The sequence below is a fragment of the Staurois parvus genome, unplaced genomic scaffold (genome assembly GCF_062004578.1).
Source record: "Staurois parvus isolate SC_StPar_1 unplaced genomic scaffold, SC_StPar_1.0 ptg000206l, whole genome shotgun sequence".
NCBI lineage: Eukaryota > Metazoa > Chordata > Amphibia > Anura > Ranidae > Staurois > Staurois parvus.
Window position 1 is genome coordinate 2,377,452 of NW_028318002.1, and position 17,549 is coordinate 2,395,000.

Genomic DNA, 17,549 nt, shown 5'->3' on the forward strand with positions numbered 1-17,549 from the left:
CATGGAAAACCTCACAATGACAGGTATGGGGCACCAAGATAGGGATCCACCTTGAAAGGGGGGGGGGGCTTGTAATAAAACGAGCCCAAGCAAAGATCTTGATAGTGCAGTATTTCCAATTTGTTAGTGAATACATATAAGGTAATACACCTACATCAGCATATAACAGTAGTAAAGATGATCACCGGCCTCCATGTGGCCCAAGTGGCGTGATGTCACCGGCTAGGCTCCACCCTAACACGTTTCGTGCTACGAGCACGTTATCAAAGGGCTCATAGCAAGAAACCCGTTAGGGTGGAGCCTAGCTGGAGAGAGATGACACGCTGATCACCTGTCCTGCTGGTTTGCCAGATCTCCTGACCCTTGCCTTTCCAGATCCAGATGACCAGGAGTGGTCTGACAACTCAAAGGCGCATATATTTGCGCTATCTGGTTAGTGCAATATATACACATTCACAGTCACGGGAGTCACTGATTTCACCTTTGTTTGATCATTGGACGTTCTATTATCGTTGTGTGTGATTTGATATTCAATTTATTATATGTCACTTATCGCACTTTAAATGTCACTACCATAGATGTTTTACACTTGCCATTACCTTAGCGCCCCACAGCGCATTTATATGAATTTGTCACAGTACTGCTCATTTATATCTTCTAAATATAGCGCTGCATTTTTTGACCGTTCTTACAGCAAAGCTTTAGAGGTTATACCTTTATGCTAGCTGCTCATAATCTACTTATATCCTAGTGCTCGTATACCCCCCTTTTTTATCTTGCATACTTTATTTTTTTTATTTTTTTTAGAAGACATGGGAGTGCCATGGATAGAAGAGCAGTTCCTAAGTGAGCATGGGACTCTACCATGTCAAATCTCAGATGTGCCCTTGCGACAGCCAGCATAGCCAGGAATAAGAAATTTTGGTACAGTTGGGTACATTTGCATTTGTTGTCAGGCACTCGAAGAGATCAGTTATAGAGGTTTCCCAATGTTTTTCAAAGCGTTTGGGATTTGTTGCTGATGCCTCTGGAGAATCAGTCATGATGTTGACCAAACCCTCCGCTCTTATCAGTTCAGTCAGGAGGAGTCCTTTGGCTGAAGATATGGTCAAGGGACTCTGCACTGAGCAGGCCCGGGGGGGGGGGGGGGGGGGGAGCGCACGCTGGGTTTGTTCCTTCCATATCACAGTGGGAACAGATTTACTTCCAACAAATTCACCCTCTGGGTCATGCAGAAGTGGTACAGGTTAGAATTTAACAGCAAACCAGTGACTCATCTGCCTAAAGACCCCGGAGAGGACAGAACCATGATCTATCCTTTTTTACACACACGTCGCAAAAAAAAATTCTTCCTGATATATTAAGGGTCGGTTCCCACCATAGAAATGCATTGTTGACAATTTGTTGGCGTGTTCCGGTTAATTTCCCCTTTCTTCAATTTCAATAGGGACATGTGTGTTCTGCATTTTTAATGCATTTTACCATGTTCCAGTACAGTTTTGTGCCGTTCTATTTTTTTTTTTTTTTCCTGCAACCGGAATGCACGGGAACAGTAAGCACTGGTGTGAACCATGATCTTCTTAGATTCTAAGGTCCAAAGAGCAGTGCCCTCCTAACCCTCTTGTATTGAACTGTATTGTTGCTGTATTGTCTCCCTTTATTTTGTAAAGTGCTGAGCAAACTGCTGGCGCTATATAAATCCTGTATAATAATAATGACATTGACAACCATATAACCTACTTTCTGTGTGTTTGCTGCAGCAATAAAGCGCACTGAAATGCATGTAGTGTGAACTGGTCCTAAATCTTAAACCCTAAATCCATCGCATACAAGAAATTCTTGGATGGAATCCATGTTTACAGCCAAATGTTCCTGAAGGATGCTTACCTTCACATTACCGTTGGGCATACTTCTCAGAAGTTTCTGCATCTGGTGGTATGGATTGGAGAGGTAGCTTATCCATTTCAGTGCAGAGCTCTTCCTTTTTGGCCTATCCTCGGCACCAAATATTTCCCAAATTCTGGGGGAATCCCTGGCTCAATTAAAGGTACAACCCCATCAGTAATTTTAATAGCCTCCTCACAGACATGCTTCAACTTTTATATGCAATGCTGGTTAAAGAACTTTGGGTGTTTTTGAAGAACTTGGAAAAATCAAATCTAAATCCTTTTTCAAGTATCTCTGTTCCTAGGTTTTTTTCTAAATTCATTCAAAATTAAGATTTTGCTTCCAGAAGAGAAAAATGGAATGCTTTTTCATGGAGTGCATGTTCAAGGCAACCATTCTGTGTGGAAAAGGACTGTTTACCTCCCCTGTGAGTCTTATGAGTGAAACTATTCTGTAGTTCAGTGGGCATGCCTACATCAGAAGGACTCTTCAGTGGTTTCTCCTGAGAACATGGGAAAAATAAGATTCTCTGAACAAGCAAATATATCTCCTAGCCTCTGTAAAGCGCAGATTATGCTGGTGGAGTAACAGGTCACATCTTTATATAGACGTCTTCTGTGTACCTGGTCAGTTTCCTTGGCACTGAGCCCAAATGCCAGCACTTGGGGCTAGGGTGCCCATCTGTGGTCCAAAGTAGCCAAGGGATAGTGGTTATGAACAGAATTGAAAGCATTGTCCAGCTGAAGAGATCAGAGTGTAGTGGCAAGAGCACCTGTGGTGTGGTTAAATTGGCCATTATCAAGTCGTCTTAGACAATTCCACCATGGTTACATACGTATGGGCACAATAAGTCCCCTAAGAATCTGGCTTCTGCCAGCAGTGAATCCAAGAGGATCTAAACCATTTATCAGACTTAAGTTAACATAGTCTTCCTGTATCCAGAAATTTTACCCTGGTGGATCGTTGGGGGAAGGGGGGGGGGGGCGGTCTTTGCATTTTCAAGAAAATGCAAAGACCAAGAACTTTTCACTAAATATGAAGAACACAGCCCTTATAGTGGATGCTCTCGTGTTAAGTTCAGCCAGTGGTATGCATATAACCCTTCAATGGATACTTCCTGCCAGGGATCAGGGTAGACATTATTTCTCAAGCCCAGTCTTGCATCCACAAGTGCACACCGAAACTGACTGCATTAATTCTTAAGAGACTATAAAAGCTGAGCGTGTGTGTGGGGGTTTTTTTTGTTTTGTTTTTTGTTTTTTTTTAAAGATCTGGTTGATAGTCGCAAACCAGTGACAAGAACTAAGAACTAGATGTGGAAGTGTGCAAAAAGTTCATTTTGTGTAAGTCAAGATAATAGGTTTTCCTTATTGATATGCCTTTAGGATGGGGCAGATAATGGTCTAGCCCTAAGCGCTCCTAAAAATACAAGTAGCATTCCTTAGCATTTCTTCAGAAGTCGCTGCTGGAAGAGCTGCTTGTTTTGAGATTTTTCAGATCTTTTTTTAATCCAAGGATGTCCTAGGTGGGACTTGTTGGTTTTTGAGTGGTATCCTTCTGTGTCCTTCATGCGATTTGCTAAAGTCTCCATGAGATTTCTAACATTAAGGATTATCCTTTTGGTAGCGTTACATCAGTTTGTAGAATCTGTGAACTTCAGGCCCTTTCTATTGAAGAACTGCTGTATCAGTATTTGGGATTGTCAGTTCTTAAGAACCCTGAATCCTTCCCTAAGTTTGCAACCGTGTCCAACAGAGTGCAGGATATTGTTTACCAACCTTTTGCAACTGACCTAATGATAAAGAAAAGGGCTTCAATTTGTTGGAAGATGCCTGTAGCCTACCTAGTTGTGACAAGAGACTTCCATATAATATGTCTTGTTCATTTTGTTTGCATGGGGAAACGGGCCTCCAAATCAGCCTTGGCATGGTGGATAAGAATCGTTATTATGGAAGACTACAAGGTCATGCATACTAATTCACTTACTTTTGTGAATGTTCTTTCTATAAGGGCATTGCAGTTTCTGTGCTGAAAGAGCTTGTGCCACCCTGGAGCAAATTTTGTAAAGCAAACTTTTCCAATGGGGACACTAGTTCTGGTGACCCTGGAGACACTCTGGGATTCTCGCTTTGCTGGGCAATATGGGACATGAAGCAAAGTCAAATCTCTCTAATAGGGAGACAATGCAAGTAAAAGCTGAAGGGGGATTTTAACACTTACTCTATCTAGACTGGGGGTGGGTGGGGCAGTTTTGCCTTTTAGTTCTACAAGGTTTTGTGTTGAGGTGTACTCCTGTTTGACATTTGATTCATTGCCATCTGCTGGAACTAAGGTCACCAGTATGGGATCCCTTCCCAAAACTAAAACCGTATGGATCCTTTCTGGTTCACCCTTTTACTACAGGAAATACAAGATTTAGCTGAGAATACACAGTGTATGTGTCCCCCAAAGAGGTTTGCACAATAGTGAATGAGGCTTACTGCAAAAAGTGCTTGTGGTAGATGCAGCTTTTTCCTGCCTCCAAAAATGCCTTAAGGTTGTTACAGTTGAGGATGCCCCAGTCTTTAAAGACCTAGGGGACAAGAGATTAGAGGCCCTTCTTAAAGTTTCTTTCCCTGGCCATCCAGCCGCTGGTGGTGTCTCAATTTGCCAAAAATCCAGCCTGGACCAAATGCATGACTTGCAATCCTGAATCGATCCTGAGGGTTTCCTCAGTAATCCATAAATGGGAGCTCCTCCCAATAGACTCAATTTATGGAGTAGACAATTGGCAGGCAGGCTTTATCTTTAGATAAACCAGATAAAGCTGTCTGCGGATTGCCTGCTCCTTAAATGTGGATTGATCGTTGACAAGGCTTAATGTGCAAGTCCGTCCAAGCCAAAGTTAGGCCCACTCCTCGAAGGGTGCTGTGGCATTGTCTAACTGACAACAGGAAGAGGCGAATGGCCCCCAATTCTAAGAATGTTGATTGGAAGTCTGGACTCCTTTTGACAACCATGTCTATGCCTAAATGAGAGAATGGTCCCTTCACCACGATGTGTCCTGGAACATCTGTCACTGCCGGGGTATGCCAGACATAGATCTGTTGGCATTCTACTTCAACAACAAGGTAGAAAGATTTCTGGCCAGAATCGAGAGTCAAAGTTTGTAGTGGATGCACGGTTGACCTCACGTCGTACATTTCGGCTAATGCACCTCTCTTCCTGCTAAGGGTTCTTCCTTGGCCGCTTCACAAGATCAAGATGACAGATATTTTGGTGATCTTGGCAGCAGCAAATTGTCCCAGAAAGACTTGGTATTTTGGCATTCTTTGACTCCCAGGAGAAATTCCGCAGGTACTTTCAGATTAACTAGACCTATGGTCTCAAGGACTGGTCTGCTATGCTTTCAGTCACTGGCTTTTGATGGCTTACCTATTTGAAACACAGGTTCAGAGAGATCGGGTCTCTGATTCTGTTATTCCTTAACTGCTTAAATCTTTTAAATCAACCTCCTTGCCAGGTCTATTATGACAGTTGAAAAGGCTCACTTTGCACATTGAGTCACTGAATCTTCACGACAATACTGTGTAAGATGTATTGTATTGTATCCTGTCCTCCTGGAATGGTGCTCTATTTGACCTTGGACATCCTGAAGGATTAAGTCTCTGCAATGGTCATTATATATAAAGGTGATTATAAAGTTGTTTGTGTGGTGTTTTTTTTTTTTTTTTTTTTATATATAGTGCATTTCGCTTACCTGCTCTTTTCAGTAGAATTGCACAGAAGTGGCCCTGATCCTTCTCGAGTCCCTCACTGGCTCTCCTGGCTCCTCCTCCTTCTCAGTGTGCCACCACAGGAAGCCACTTCCTATTGTGACATGCCTGCGGGTTCGATCCCGAGCCTCGTTGCCTGTGTCCGTAGATACGATTTGGCTGCAGATGGACACATCGCTAGCTCAAGGTAAGTATAAGGGGGTGCAGGGGGGGCAATATTGTTGCCTACACATTTTTTTGCCTTGATTCTGGGAATGCATGAAGGTGTAAAAATAAGTTTTAGGTTTATAGCCACTTTAAAGTGCTTCTAAAGCCCAAACAGGAGAAATTAACAAAGCACATTCCTCTGTGAGGACTAGCCTGACTCCAAAGATGTGTGTGTGGCTGATCTCTATCTACAGGAGTCACTGATATTACTCTAAAGCAGGGATTTCCAAACAATGGGCTGGAGGTCCTTCAGATTTTAGGAGGGCTGGAGTGGCCAGTGGGAGTAGAAAATGTCCCGGCTTCTGAAGTAAAAAAACAGTGCTTGTAGTCAGTGGAAGGAGGAATATTAGTGGGAGGAATAGTGCCCCATGATTGGTATTAGTGGGAGGAATAGTGCCCCATCATTGGTGTCAGAGGGAGGATTAGTTGCCCCATCATTGTCAGGGGGAGGAATAGTGTATGGTGTGTGGTTTTTTTTTTTTTTTTTTTTTTTTGGGGGGGGGCACGGGAGATTACCATACTAACATTGCTTGTCTTAGTATGACGATCTGTCAGGCTTTTTGGGGTTTTTTTTTTTTTTTTTTTTTTTCCAGTCTGGTGGGTTGAACAAAAAAAAGTGTAGCCAGCACAACCGCCTGCAGGAAGGTGCAGCTTCCCCCAGCCACACAGTTTGCCACTCGGGTACAGTCCATCTGAACCTCGGCTTCTCTGTTCTGCCTGTGGGATCTCTTATAAGGTTTGTCCTACTTCTCAGTCCACCTTCTCTAGGTGTATTAGGCAGGTTATATTATGAAGGCTTATGCTTTGAAGGGTAGGTAATTTCCCTTCCCAGTTAATGCTCCCTGGACTTTTATCAGTTGGTGCCTCTTGGGCTATTTAAGCACCTGGCTATGATTTGCAAGGCTATGTCATGCCATGTCTTCTATTAAGATTATCCAGTTGACTGCGCAAGCATGTGTTGACACCAGCTTCAACTGTAAGGTAAGACACTCTGCGTTGGGAGCCTGGTTCCCTTGTTTTGGGCCTGTTAGCTTTCTTTGCTGTGTTGGCCACCACTCAGTGTTATTGCTTGGGGACATTTTATGGTCAAGATTTAAAGAAGCCTGTGTTATGTACGACTGGAAAATGAAGAATTTTTTAACTCTGTACCTGTAAAATCCTTTTCTTGATGAAGAGGACACATTCCCCTCTGTCCTGGTGGTTTTATTTTTTTATTTTTTTTTCTTCCCCTAATTTCTTGCTTGAAACTGAGGGTTTTGAGAGTGGTAAGGGTTATATGAGCTATCCTACCAACTTTTGTGTCCGTGTCATCTAAAGCAGTGTTTTTCAACCTTTTGTGCAAAGGCACACTTTTTTCATGAAAAAAATCACGAGGCACACCACCATTAGAAAATGTTAAAAAAATTTACCTCCTGTGCCTATATTGACTATATATAAAGTAATTCTCTTGAATAGGAATCAAACACACAAATTATTTTATAATTACTTTATTATGAAATAATAAAGTATTTTATAATTGTTCATATTTCTGTTTACTTACTCAGTGCGAAACCTGGGCCTGTTTGGCTGAACACAAAGCTGATATTCTGGCAGGAATCGAATAATTAATCCCCCATATAGTAATTCATCCCCCATAGTAATTCATCCCCCATATTAAGTCCCCAAGCCCCCCCTGTGTCAATTCACTTACCTTTGCTCCGCGCGTTCCTCTTGCCGTTCCGGTGTAGCATGAAAATCTGTCTCCTATGAGGATCTGTCCCCCTCGACGTATCTGCGCATGTGCCAGTTTCAGGCATTAGCAGCCGATCGGCGATCTCCGGCACATGCGCAGATACGTCTAGGGGGACAGATCATCCTGACAGTATCACGCTCCGCGGGCCGGATTAAAAGGTCCGTCGGGCCGTGTACGGCCCGCGGGTCGTAGTTTGCCCATTGCTGTTCTAATGATTGGTCTATTTGTGAGCCGAGGCCACATGTTACGGATGAAATTGCAATTTTTCCCACGGCACACCAGACAATATCTCACGGCACACTAGTGTGCCGCGGCACAGTGGTTGAAAAACGCTGATCTAAAGCAAGAGATGTGCTTCATCCTTTCTCTTTTAGATGGGTTGCTACAACTGATCAGGTGAGGGAGGGGCTATAGCCTCTTGGAGGTGAATCTTCAGTTTCTATGTAACTAATATCCATTTCTTCTGTAGGCTGTAGCATAAACCTAGATTGCCTGTTAATCAAAAAGCTGTATCCCTCAAGGGTTTTATAGGGGGGGGAAATTCGAAATTAATTTCAATTTCTGTAATGTGCCTGGAAGGCTTCGTTTTATGACAAATACATTTTATATAATTTTTTGTTTGTTTTAGGATCGGATGTAAACAGCATGGACTCTGTGGATAGTGGCTGTGCTTTGGGAAATAGTGAGCAATTTCAAAATGTGAAGCAGAAGTCTGATGCAAAAAAGGCTGACCTTGTGATATGGGAGTTTGAAGTGCCAAAGGTAGTGTGTATACCTCAAAGTTGTGTTCTATCCACCTTAGTTCTCTGACATGGGATATACTAAGATTTTTTTATGCGTACATCACAGGACTTTTCATGACTCTGGGTTATAGACCACCTATAGGTGAATGGACATTTGCCGACTAGTCAGCGAGGGGGTCCTCCCCTATATAACCCTTCCTATACAGAAAGTACCTCAGTTTTTTCACCAATGTCTGTAAGGTGGATGGTCACTGAAGGTGTTGCTGTGCTCTTGGAGCATTGATGAAAGTTTATAATGGTTCCATTAGAGAATCTGGGACTTTAATCAGATCCATTCAGAAGGCTATGAGCTAAAATGGATGGTACCAGACATTTGGTGATCTTGGCGGCAGCAAATTGTCCCAGAAAGACTTGGTATTTGGGCATTCTTTGACTTCCAGGAGAAATCCCGCAGGTACTTCCAGATTAATTAGACCTATGCAGTTATAAATCTGTCCAAGGCTCTTCCAGCGGGGTGCTGTGCAGGTCCGAGGCAGCAGCCCCTCAGCATGGGGACTGAGTCCTTTGAAGGTCTGTATGACAATGCCCGCCGTAATGGGTGAAGGTTGGTGCCTGACAGAAGTCGGGGACCTGCGGCGGGACTGGTAAGATATCTCCTTTCTGTCTGTGAAGATAAACAAAGCTCTAAATTGGAGGGAAAAGGAGAGGTGTTGTGACTGAGTTTCCACCAGGGGGAGTGCTCACTGTTCCTGATGTGCTTGTTCTTTGTTTCTGGCCACTAGAGGGAGTACGGCCGGAAACGGAAGTCAGCCATATTTTGTTTATCTGGAAGCCAGAACACGCGTAGGCTGCTGCTGCTGAGAGATGTACTAGCGAATCCAGAGAAAAGAGCTTTATTTTAGGCACTCTGTTGCCTATTGGCTCAAGGAGTAATCACGGAAGTTCCAGCGGGGAAAGGTTTCAGGGGTTTTGTCTCAAAAACAAACTGGGATGTAATGCCCATTTTGGACCTCAAGGGGCTAAATCAGTTCCTATATGTCCGATCCTTTTGTATGGAATCGGTTCGGTCAGTAGTGGCCTCCCTACAGGAGGGAGATTTTTTGGTGTCCTTGGACATCAAGGGCGCATACCTGCATATACAGATATTCATTCCTCACCAAAGATTTCTTTGGTTTGCAGTAGGGGCTCTGCATTTCCAGTTCATAGCACTACCGTTTGGGCTGGTCACGGCTCTGAGTTTACACAATAATTCTTGCTCTGGTGTTTGGACTACTCAGAACTAAGGGAGTATCGGTCACAGGCTTTCTAGATCTCATGCTCAGAAATTGGTCGGTGCCAGATCTGAAGCAGGATGTGGTCTTTATAATGCAGATCCTGGAACAACTGGGCTGGGTACTGAATTTCAAGAAGTCAGTCCTGGAACTAGTGCAGAGCCTGGAATATTTGGTTATGGTCCTAGACACGGTTCAGGAAAAGATATTTCTGCCTCCAGGGAAACGTGCCCTGAGGTACAAGGCTTGCAGTGTGAAGGCCAAGAAGTATCCTTTGATTCAGCTCTGCATGAGGTTTCTGGGGAAGATGGTGTCCTTGTTCGAGGCTATTCCCTATTCTCAATTCCACTCCAGACTGCTGCAAAAGTACATTCTGTCTGTTTGGAACAAAGAGATTCCCACCCTGGATTACTGCATATGTCTTCAGAGGTGCAGCAGAGCCTGAATTGGTGGTTGATAACTCACAATTTGGAGAAGGGAAGATCCTTTCAGCCAGTGGTGTGGAAGTTGGTAACCACCAATGCAAGCCTTTCAGGTTGGAGGCTGTTCTGGAGGAGGCTACAGCTCAGGGAACATGGCTTCCACGGGAGAGGGTTCTTCCTATCAATGTCCTGGAACTTTGAGTAGTGAGGCTGGCTCTGAGATATTGGTCATCTAGGCTTCAGGGTTGGCCTGCAAGGATTCAGTCTGACAATGCCACAGCAGTCACAAACATCAACCACCAGGGCTGTACCAGGAGTTGAGGTGCTCAGTAGGTGAGCTACATTCTGATCTGGGCAGAGAGAGATGTTCCAAGTCTGTTAGCAGTGTTCATTCAAGCTGTGGAAAATTGGCAGGTGGATTATCTCAGTCGCTAGCGGATGAATCCAGGGGAATGGGCTTTGTATCCTGATGTTTTCAAAAAAGTCTGCTAGCGATGGGGTTGCCTGGTTGTAGATCTATTGGCATCCAGGTTCAACAAGGTCTGTCTTTTTGTGTCCAGAGTAAGTGATCCTTGCGCATCAGTGGTAGATGCCTCAGTGATTCCTTGGAACAAGTTCTTACTGATTTTATGCCTTTTCTCCGATCCAGCTGCCACTGCATCTTTTACGCAGGTTTTGAGAGAAGTCTATTCCTGTGATACTGATTGCTTCGGCCTGGTACGCGGGCATAGTGAAGATTGCAGTGGACGGGCCATGGGCTCTGCCTTATCGGCCACACCTGTTTTCTCAAGGTCCTATATTGCACTCAGCTTTGCGGTCGCTAAATTTGACAACGTGACTATTGAAACCCAGATCCTGAAGGATAGGGGATTGTTGGATTCTGTCATTCCCATCATGTTGGGTGCTAAAGGAAGTTTTCTAGGAATATTTTTATTACAAAACCTGGAATGCTTACATTGCCTGATGTGAGGGTCACAAATGGCACCCAGAGGCCCATTGCATCTCACTTCTGCACTTTTTTAAAAGGAGCAATGTGTATGGCTCCACCTGTCAGGTTGCCTTTGTGTCCTTGGGACCTGAACTTGGTTTTGGAGGTTTTGCAGAAGCCACCATTTGAACCTATTGGAGAGATTCCACTGCTCCTATTGACTTGTAAGGTGTTGTTTCTAGTGGCAATCACTTCTGCAAGAAGGGTGTCTGTTCTCTGCAAGATAGAGCTGCCAGCTCAGTTTCTGGTTTTGCATCATGATCGGGTGGTGTTGCGACCTCCTCTGTGTTTTTTACAAAAGGTGGTTTCTGGTTTTCATCTCAATCGGGACATAATTCTGCCCTCATTCTTTCCTAGGCCTCAGTCGGCAAAAAGATCTCTGCATACCTTGGATGTAGTTCGTGTTCACATCCAAGGCGACTATTCCTCATTTGATCCAGTAATTACCTTTTCAAACAATAGGCTTGAATGATCAAAGTCCCACCCTTTCAGGTGAAGGCAAACTCCACCAGGAGTGTGGGGACATCTTGGGCAATCTGCCATCAGGCGGCAGTGGCTCAGGTTTGCAAGGCCGCTACATGGTCTTCGGTTCACAAATTTACAAGGTTTTATCAGGTGGATGTCTGACTCGCAGAGGATTTTGCCTTTCGGCTGCAGTGTTTAACGGACAGCTGAGTAGGTCCTGAGGGATTGACGGTGGCTTTCATGGTGTCGTCCTCCCCTCAAATTTCTTATTGCTTTGGGCATCCAACATAGGCATGAATAGTCTGCTCTGTGTCCTGTGATGTACGATAAGAAAACTTGGATTTTTTTCTAAATGCCTACCTGTAAAATCCATTTGTTGCAGTACATCACGGGACACAGAGATCTCACCCCTCTTTCTGGAATTTCATTGCTTGCTACAAAAACTAAGGTACTTCCTGCATAGGAGGGGTTATATAGGGGAGGACCTCCTCTCTGGTTGGCCAGTGTCCATTCACCTATAGGTGGCCTATAACCCACATAGTCCTGAATAGCCTGCTCTGTGTCCCGTGATGTACTCCAAGAAATGGATTTTACAGGTAGCTATGTAGAAAAAAAATCCAATTTTTTTTCACTCCACCCATGACGTGTATTGGGTTTACCCTTAAAGAAAAATTGTAAAGATAAACTAACACTGGACACCTTGACCACAATTGCTAATTCTTATTTTTCTCTTTTTTTTTTTTTTTTTTTTTAAAGTATTTGGTTGGCCGATTAATTGGGAAACAAGGCAGGTTTGTGAGTTTCTTGAAGCAGTCATCGGGTGCCAAAATATATATCTCTACTGTGCCTTATACACAGGATATCCAAATCTGTCATTTAGAAGGTGAGTGTTTTAGCTAATTTTTTTTTTTTCTTGCAGAACTCTGCATTTAGGTTTGGTTCACACAAATGCTTGTTGCATTTTGTCGGTTTTTTGTTTTGTTTGTTTTTTTTGTTAAAAGGGAAAACGCTGAAAGAGAAGAAGAAATGTGTTTCAGCATCGTGTCCATTGAACTGTGTTGTAGCAAAAATGCTGCTTTTTGCTTTTAAAGAAAAAAAAAAAAAAGTCCGACAGTTTCCAAAAAAACCCGCAGCAGCTCAATAAAGCTTATACTGTATGTGAACATGTCTCATAGGAAACCATGTTAAATGGACCCTTGTGTGTTTCTGCAAAAAGCCCTAAAAAAACAAAAAACATTGGTGTGAACCATTCCTTACATCACTTTGGCAGGGATCTGTTCTGAAGATGACATTTTAGATTTTAGCAGGCAAATATGGGCTGACGTGCCCATTGGCTTCTGAATCTCTTGGTGTTTCTAGTTGTGAGGCTTCCCAATCTTTCTCAATAGGGTTACCCTTGTATGCTGCATCTTCTGCAGTTATTTGTAATCCATTTGAGAGTGACTGACATCATCCCTTGGTTTAGTAATTGTTGCAGCTCAGAAAGTTGGGAATTGCAGAGAAGGTCAGTGTGAAATTTTATCTTCCTGGCAAATATACAAACTAATATATCATTTGAGGTGTAACTGGCATTTAATCACTGCAACCCTATATCTACTAGCCTTCTGCACTGTGATATAAAGTATAACATTTTAGCTAAAATCAAAATACATGATCCACTCCTAAATAACCCAAAGTCAAAATGGCTCTCCTAGTTTTATAAGATAAAAAGATGGTTAACTGAAACAATGTAAGACCCTGATGTGCATGTTATACTGTGTTGCATATGTTCATTTCCCTAACCCAGGCTAGCTGCGTTTTACAGACTTGCGTCTACCTAAAATGGAGCATATGCACAAGTTGTGATGCATAACCGCATACAGCCACCTGTAGGCATCACCAGGAACTCCTGGGCACAGAAATGTCCTAGGGGTCAAAATTAATATGGATTATTATTGAGCATGCAGGCCTGTAGGTCGGTCATGCTCATTCACTGTTTCGTGAGTTACTGACCTGGAACAAGCAAAATGCCTGTGAAGTTTTAGGACCCATAATGTGCAACTAACTTCCTTTTTTGTTTGTGACTTGAGGAAAGTAGTAAGCTTGCTCCTCTTTAAAATCCTTCTTTTTGAAATTCTAGGATTTCTAATCAGACAAGTTCCCTTTGGTTTTTAGTGTTTGAATTTGCCTTTGTCTTTTTGGATGCTTGTGTTAAGTATGGAAAGGACAATAATTGCAAAATTTTAACAGGTTCTCAACAGCAGATAGACAGAGCTCTGAGTTTAATCCGAAAGAAATTCAAGGACTTGAATCTAACAAACATATTTGCACCTCCTCCTCCTCTGATTCCTCTTCCTGTTGCATCATGGGTAAGTTTCTTCATGGTTTAGAGGTTGATCACATGGGTTCATTTACATGTACTTGTCACATTTGGGACACACCAAGCAATGTAGACTAAAATTCAATGTATGTGAATGTGGGATTGTGCTTGTAGTTCATGTAGCCTTAGTGTTTGTTTTGGATGTATGTATTTTTTATCAATAGTGAGGAGTAGTGTTTTGTACATCTTATAACAAAGTGTGTGTATGTGTATATATAATTATTTTTTTGTTAGCAGGTCAAGTAGTACATAGTTGAACTACATAATACATGGGTGTCTCTTTTTAAATGTATTTTTTTCCCCTGTTCCAGCTCACACTCCCAAATAATGTCTCAGTGGAAGTAGTTGTGGTTAATGTAGTGAATGCAGGGCACATATTTGTCCAGCAGCGCACGCATCCTACCTTTCATGCACTTTGTGGCTTGGATCAGCACATGAGCCTCTGTTACTCACAGCCTGGTGTTCCAACATTGCCCACACCTGCAGAAGGTAAGTTTGTGCACTTGTTTCACATTGTGGTTCAGTTTTTTTTTTTTCTGTACTTGTGGTTTGCGTTTCCCTGTTGCGAAAGCCTCCCGCATTCCAAGTAGTTTCCCTTTGGTGCAAATAACCATGTTATTGTTTGTTTACCACAGTGATCCTCGGCTCAGACCACTGCTCTCCTGTGAAATTCTGATTAAGCTAGCTTGCCCATAACCTTTTTACACTTCAGCTTAGAACAACCTTGTCAGTGTAACAAATACCTAAAAGCCAAGGGAAAAAAACCAAATTGTTTAACCCCTTGGCGTCGACATAATAAAAATATGTGGCCTCACAGAAGTGGGCTTTTTTCCATGGGGCCGCATATTGGCATACCTGTCTTTGTGCTGCCCTCTCTCGCTCTCTCATTGCAGAGAGAGGAAAAAAAAAAAACCTGTAAAAAATAAATTCAATATTAAATGTCTAGATAAGGTTTGATCTAGTTCAGTGCCAGGGTTAGTGTTTGGGTCAGGGTCAAAGGTCAGTGTTTTTTTTTTTTTTGGGTAAAAAAACAATGTGCACTATTGTTTCTGGGCTGTACTACAGGTACAAACAACAAATAACACACATGGCATCGCTGCAATCATCAAGAGCTGGAAAATTTATTTTGGGGGGTTCTTTGGTGGTAGGTTATGGTAGTAACAAACACACAGCTAAATTTAATTTTTTTTTTTTTTTTTAACTATTTTGAACAAGTTTTCCTTTTGATTAAAAAATATAAATCAGGTGATATCCATTACCAATTTACCACCAAATGAAGCTCAATTTGTCCTGAAAAAAACCAAGGTATAAAGTAGTTTGTAATGAAATGTACAGTTTTATGAACACATGTTAAAGTTGTAAAATGTTACTTGTGCTGTAAGATTTGTTTTACCCCTAGGCGTGAGGGGGTTCAACACCACCGTAACACTGCTATAGACTCCATTTCAGCACTGTGGAAACAACGCCACTCACTATTTCAGTGGTTAACTAGATTCAGAGATCCAAAAGATATATATCTATCATCTCAATATGGCCCTAAAAGGCCAGAATGAGAAATACTGGCAAACATACCTTATGGTTTGTTTACAAGGACCAAACTGCACAGGTACCCCTCCCTGATGAACACATCAGGTGAATGACCACTTCGGCTGTGCATGTTTTGTGACACTAAAGGGGGGGAGGGGGGTGTTCATTCCCTCCACTCAGATCTCAGATTAGACCGTTCTTTGCTCCATACTGTACATTGTGACATCCGTTCCCCACCACCTATTTTCTGGAACTCCGATATACTGTGTACCAAGACTATGGGTTCAAAAGTCATTTTTAACTTGTAAAGATATATCTATTTTTTTTTGGTGGTAATTTGATTTTGAATGAAGCAGTTGTCTACTTAATCACTAGTGTAGTCCTAGCCTAACTATGGTCAGAAGTTAGCTGTAAATGAGTGTGCACGTTAGAACTATTCTTTCTTTGTACTTATTCAGGATTAGCAACTCAGACAGCACATTTGGCCAGCAGGGGAACTCGCATTCTCAAAGGAGAGTTCAGTAATGGTCACCTCCATTAAGTTTTCATGACTATGTCCCTTTTTAAGCTTGTTAAGCAAGCAGGCAAAAATAATAGTAGTGGCTAACCTTCCTTTCCTCTAGAGATTATTAAAGTGGAGTGCCACTCAAAATCTGAAGCTCTGCATATTTGCCTCCATAACAGTGTAGGCTTGTGGCTCATAACATTTTAAAGTAAACCGCAAAAATAATTCAAGGTATGCACTTGCTGTTATATAATTATGACTATACAACCCTCTAGAAGCCTGTCCTATCATGAAGTGAATTCTAAAAATGTATTTTTACAGTTGGGATTCTCTGTTCTGCACCTGCTGGGCCCAGTGTTTGGTGGAGAGCACAAGTAATGGGCTATTTTGAAGATACCGAAGAAGTTGAGATCCTCTATGTGGACTATGGTGGCTACAATAGAGTCAAGATTGATACACTCAGACAAATCAGGTTAGTACCTTACAACCACACTTTTTTTTTTTTTTTTTTTTTTTTTTTTTCATAGGAGGATCTAATACTAATGTATTTCTGGAGTTTTAAAACTCCTAATGGATGTGTGGTCCTTTGCATTTGAATCTGTGCACAATCATTCTTCTGCACTCTCATTGCGAATACAGATTGGCCTTATGTACTCTCCCTTTGGAACCTACAGAAGCATATCCGTAGTTTTGACTTAATCTATTTCTAGTGCTTTAAAGGGTGCATGTTTTCCTGCAGTTCTACTTGGGAGTATGTTACTTAACATTTATTTCTGGTATGTGTATGTTTTACCATATAATTGTGTTAAAAAGTATCCTGTGCTCTTTAGTTGCTTTCTTTTGTGTAAAATACTTGGTTTTATGGCCGTTCTCCTGCTTTCATATTGCAAACGGACCACGCTAGGCATAAGAGCACATCTGCCTCAATGTGGTCAGTGTGTGTGTGTGTGTGTATAAATTAGAATATCACTAAAAAGTTAACTTCAGTAATTCAATTAAAAAATTAAATCTGTATATTTTATATAGATTCATTACACGCAGGTTGATTATGGCTTACAGCTAGTGAAAACCCAAAATTCAGTATCCCAGAAAATTAGAATATTACATAAGGCCAATAATAAGGATTTTTAATACAGCAATGTTGGCTTACTTAAAAGTAACTCAATACTTAGTCGGGGCTCCTTTTGCATGAATTACTGCATCAATGCAGCGTGGTATGGAGGCGATCAGCCTGTGGCACTGCTGAGGTGTTATGGAAGCCTAGGTTGCTTTGATAGTGACCTTTAGCTCATCTGCATTGTTGGGTCTGGTGTCTCATCTTCCTCTTGACAATACCACACAGATTCTCTATGGGGTTTAGGTCAAGCGAGTTTTCTGGCCAATCAAGGACAATAATACCATGATCATTAAACCAGGTGTTGGTACTTTTGGCATTGTAGGCAGGTGCAAAGTCCTGCTGGAAAATGAAATTTGCCTTTTTAATTCTGAAATATGCCTCTAGGAGCTTATTTGGTATCATTTGAAATTTTATATAGAATTTTAGAAATGATTACCATATTTATCAAGTTTATCCGACCAATCCATGACTGAAATCCTCTTCCTAATTTCTTTATTTCGTCCTTAATCTCTTTTTAATAGTGGGATATATTTTAATCTATATAGATTCTTTAAAGATGCAGTAAGTTTTA

General features: G+C 42.0%; 1 protein-coding gene across 4 annotated transcripts in view; it reads left to right on the plus strand.

The window, feature by feature from the left end:
• AKAP1 (A-kinase anchoring protein 1) overlaps window positions 1-17,549 on the plus strand; it is an 86,415-nt gene that overhangs the window by 38,668 nt on the left and 30,198 nt on the right. For all 4 annotated transcript variants that reach the window (XM_089678518.1, XM_089678521.1, XM_089678519.1 and 1 more), the window contains exons 3-7: window positions 8,210-8,343; window positions 12,227-12,353; window positions 13,700-13,818; window positions 14,141-14,318; window positions 16,183-16,333. In XM_089678518.1, the coding sequence (XP_089534644.1) occupies window positions 8,210-8,343; window positions 12,227-12,353; window positions 13,700-13,818; window positions 14,141-14,318; window positions 16,183-16,333 (709 nt within the window). The remainder of the gene's footprint in view (window positions 1-8,209; window positions 8,344-12,226; window positions 12,354-13,699; window positions 13,819-14,140; window positions 14,319-16,182; window positions 16,334-17,549) is intronic.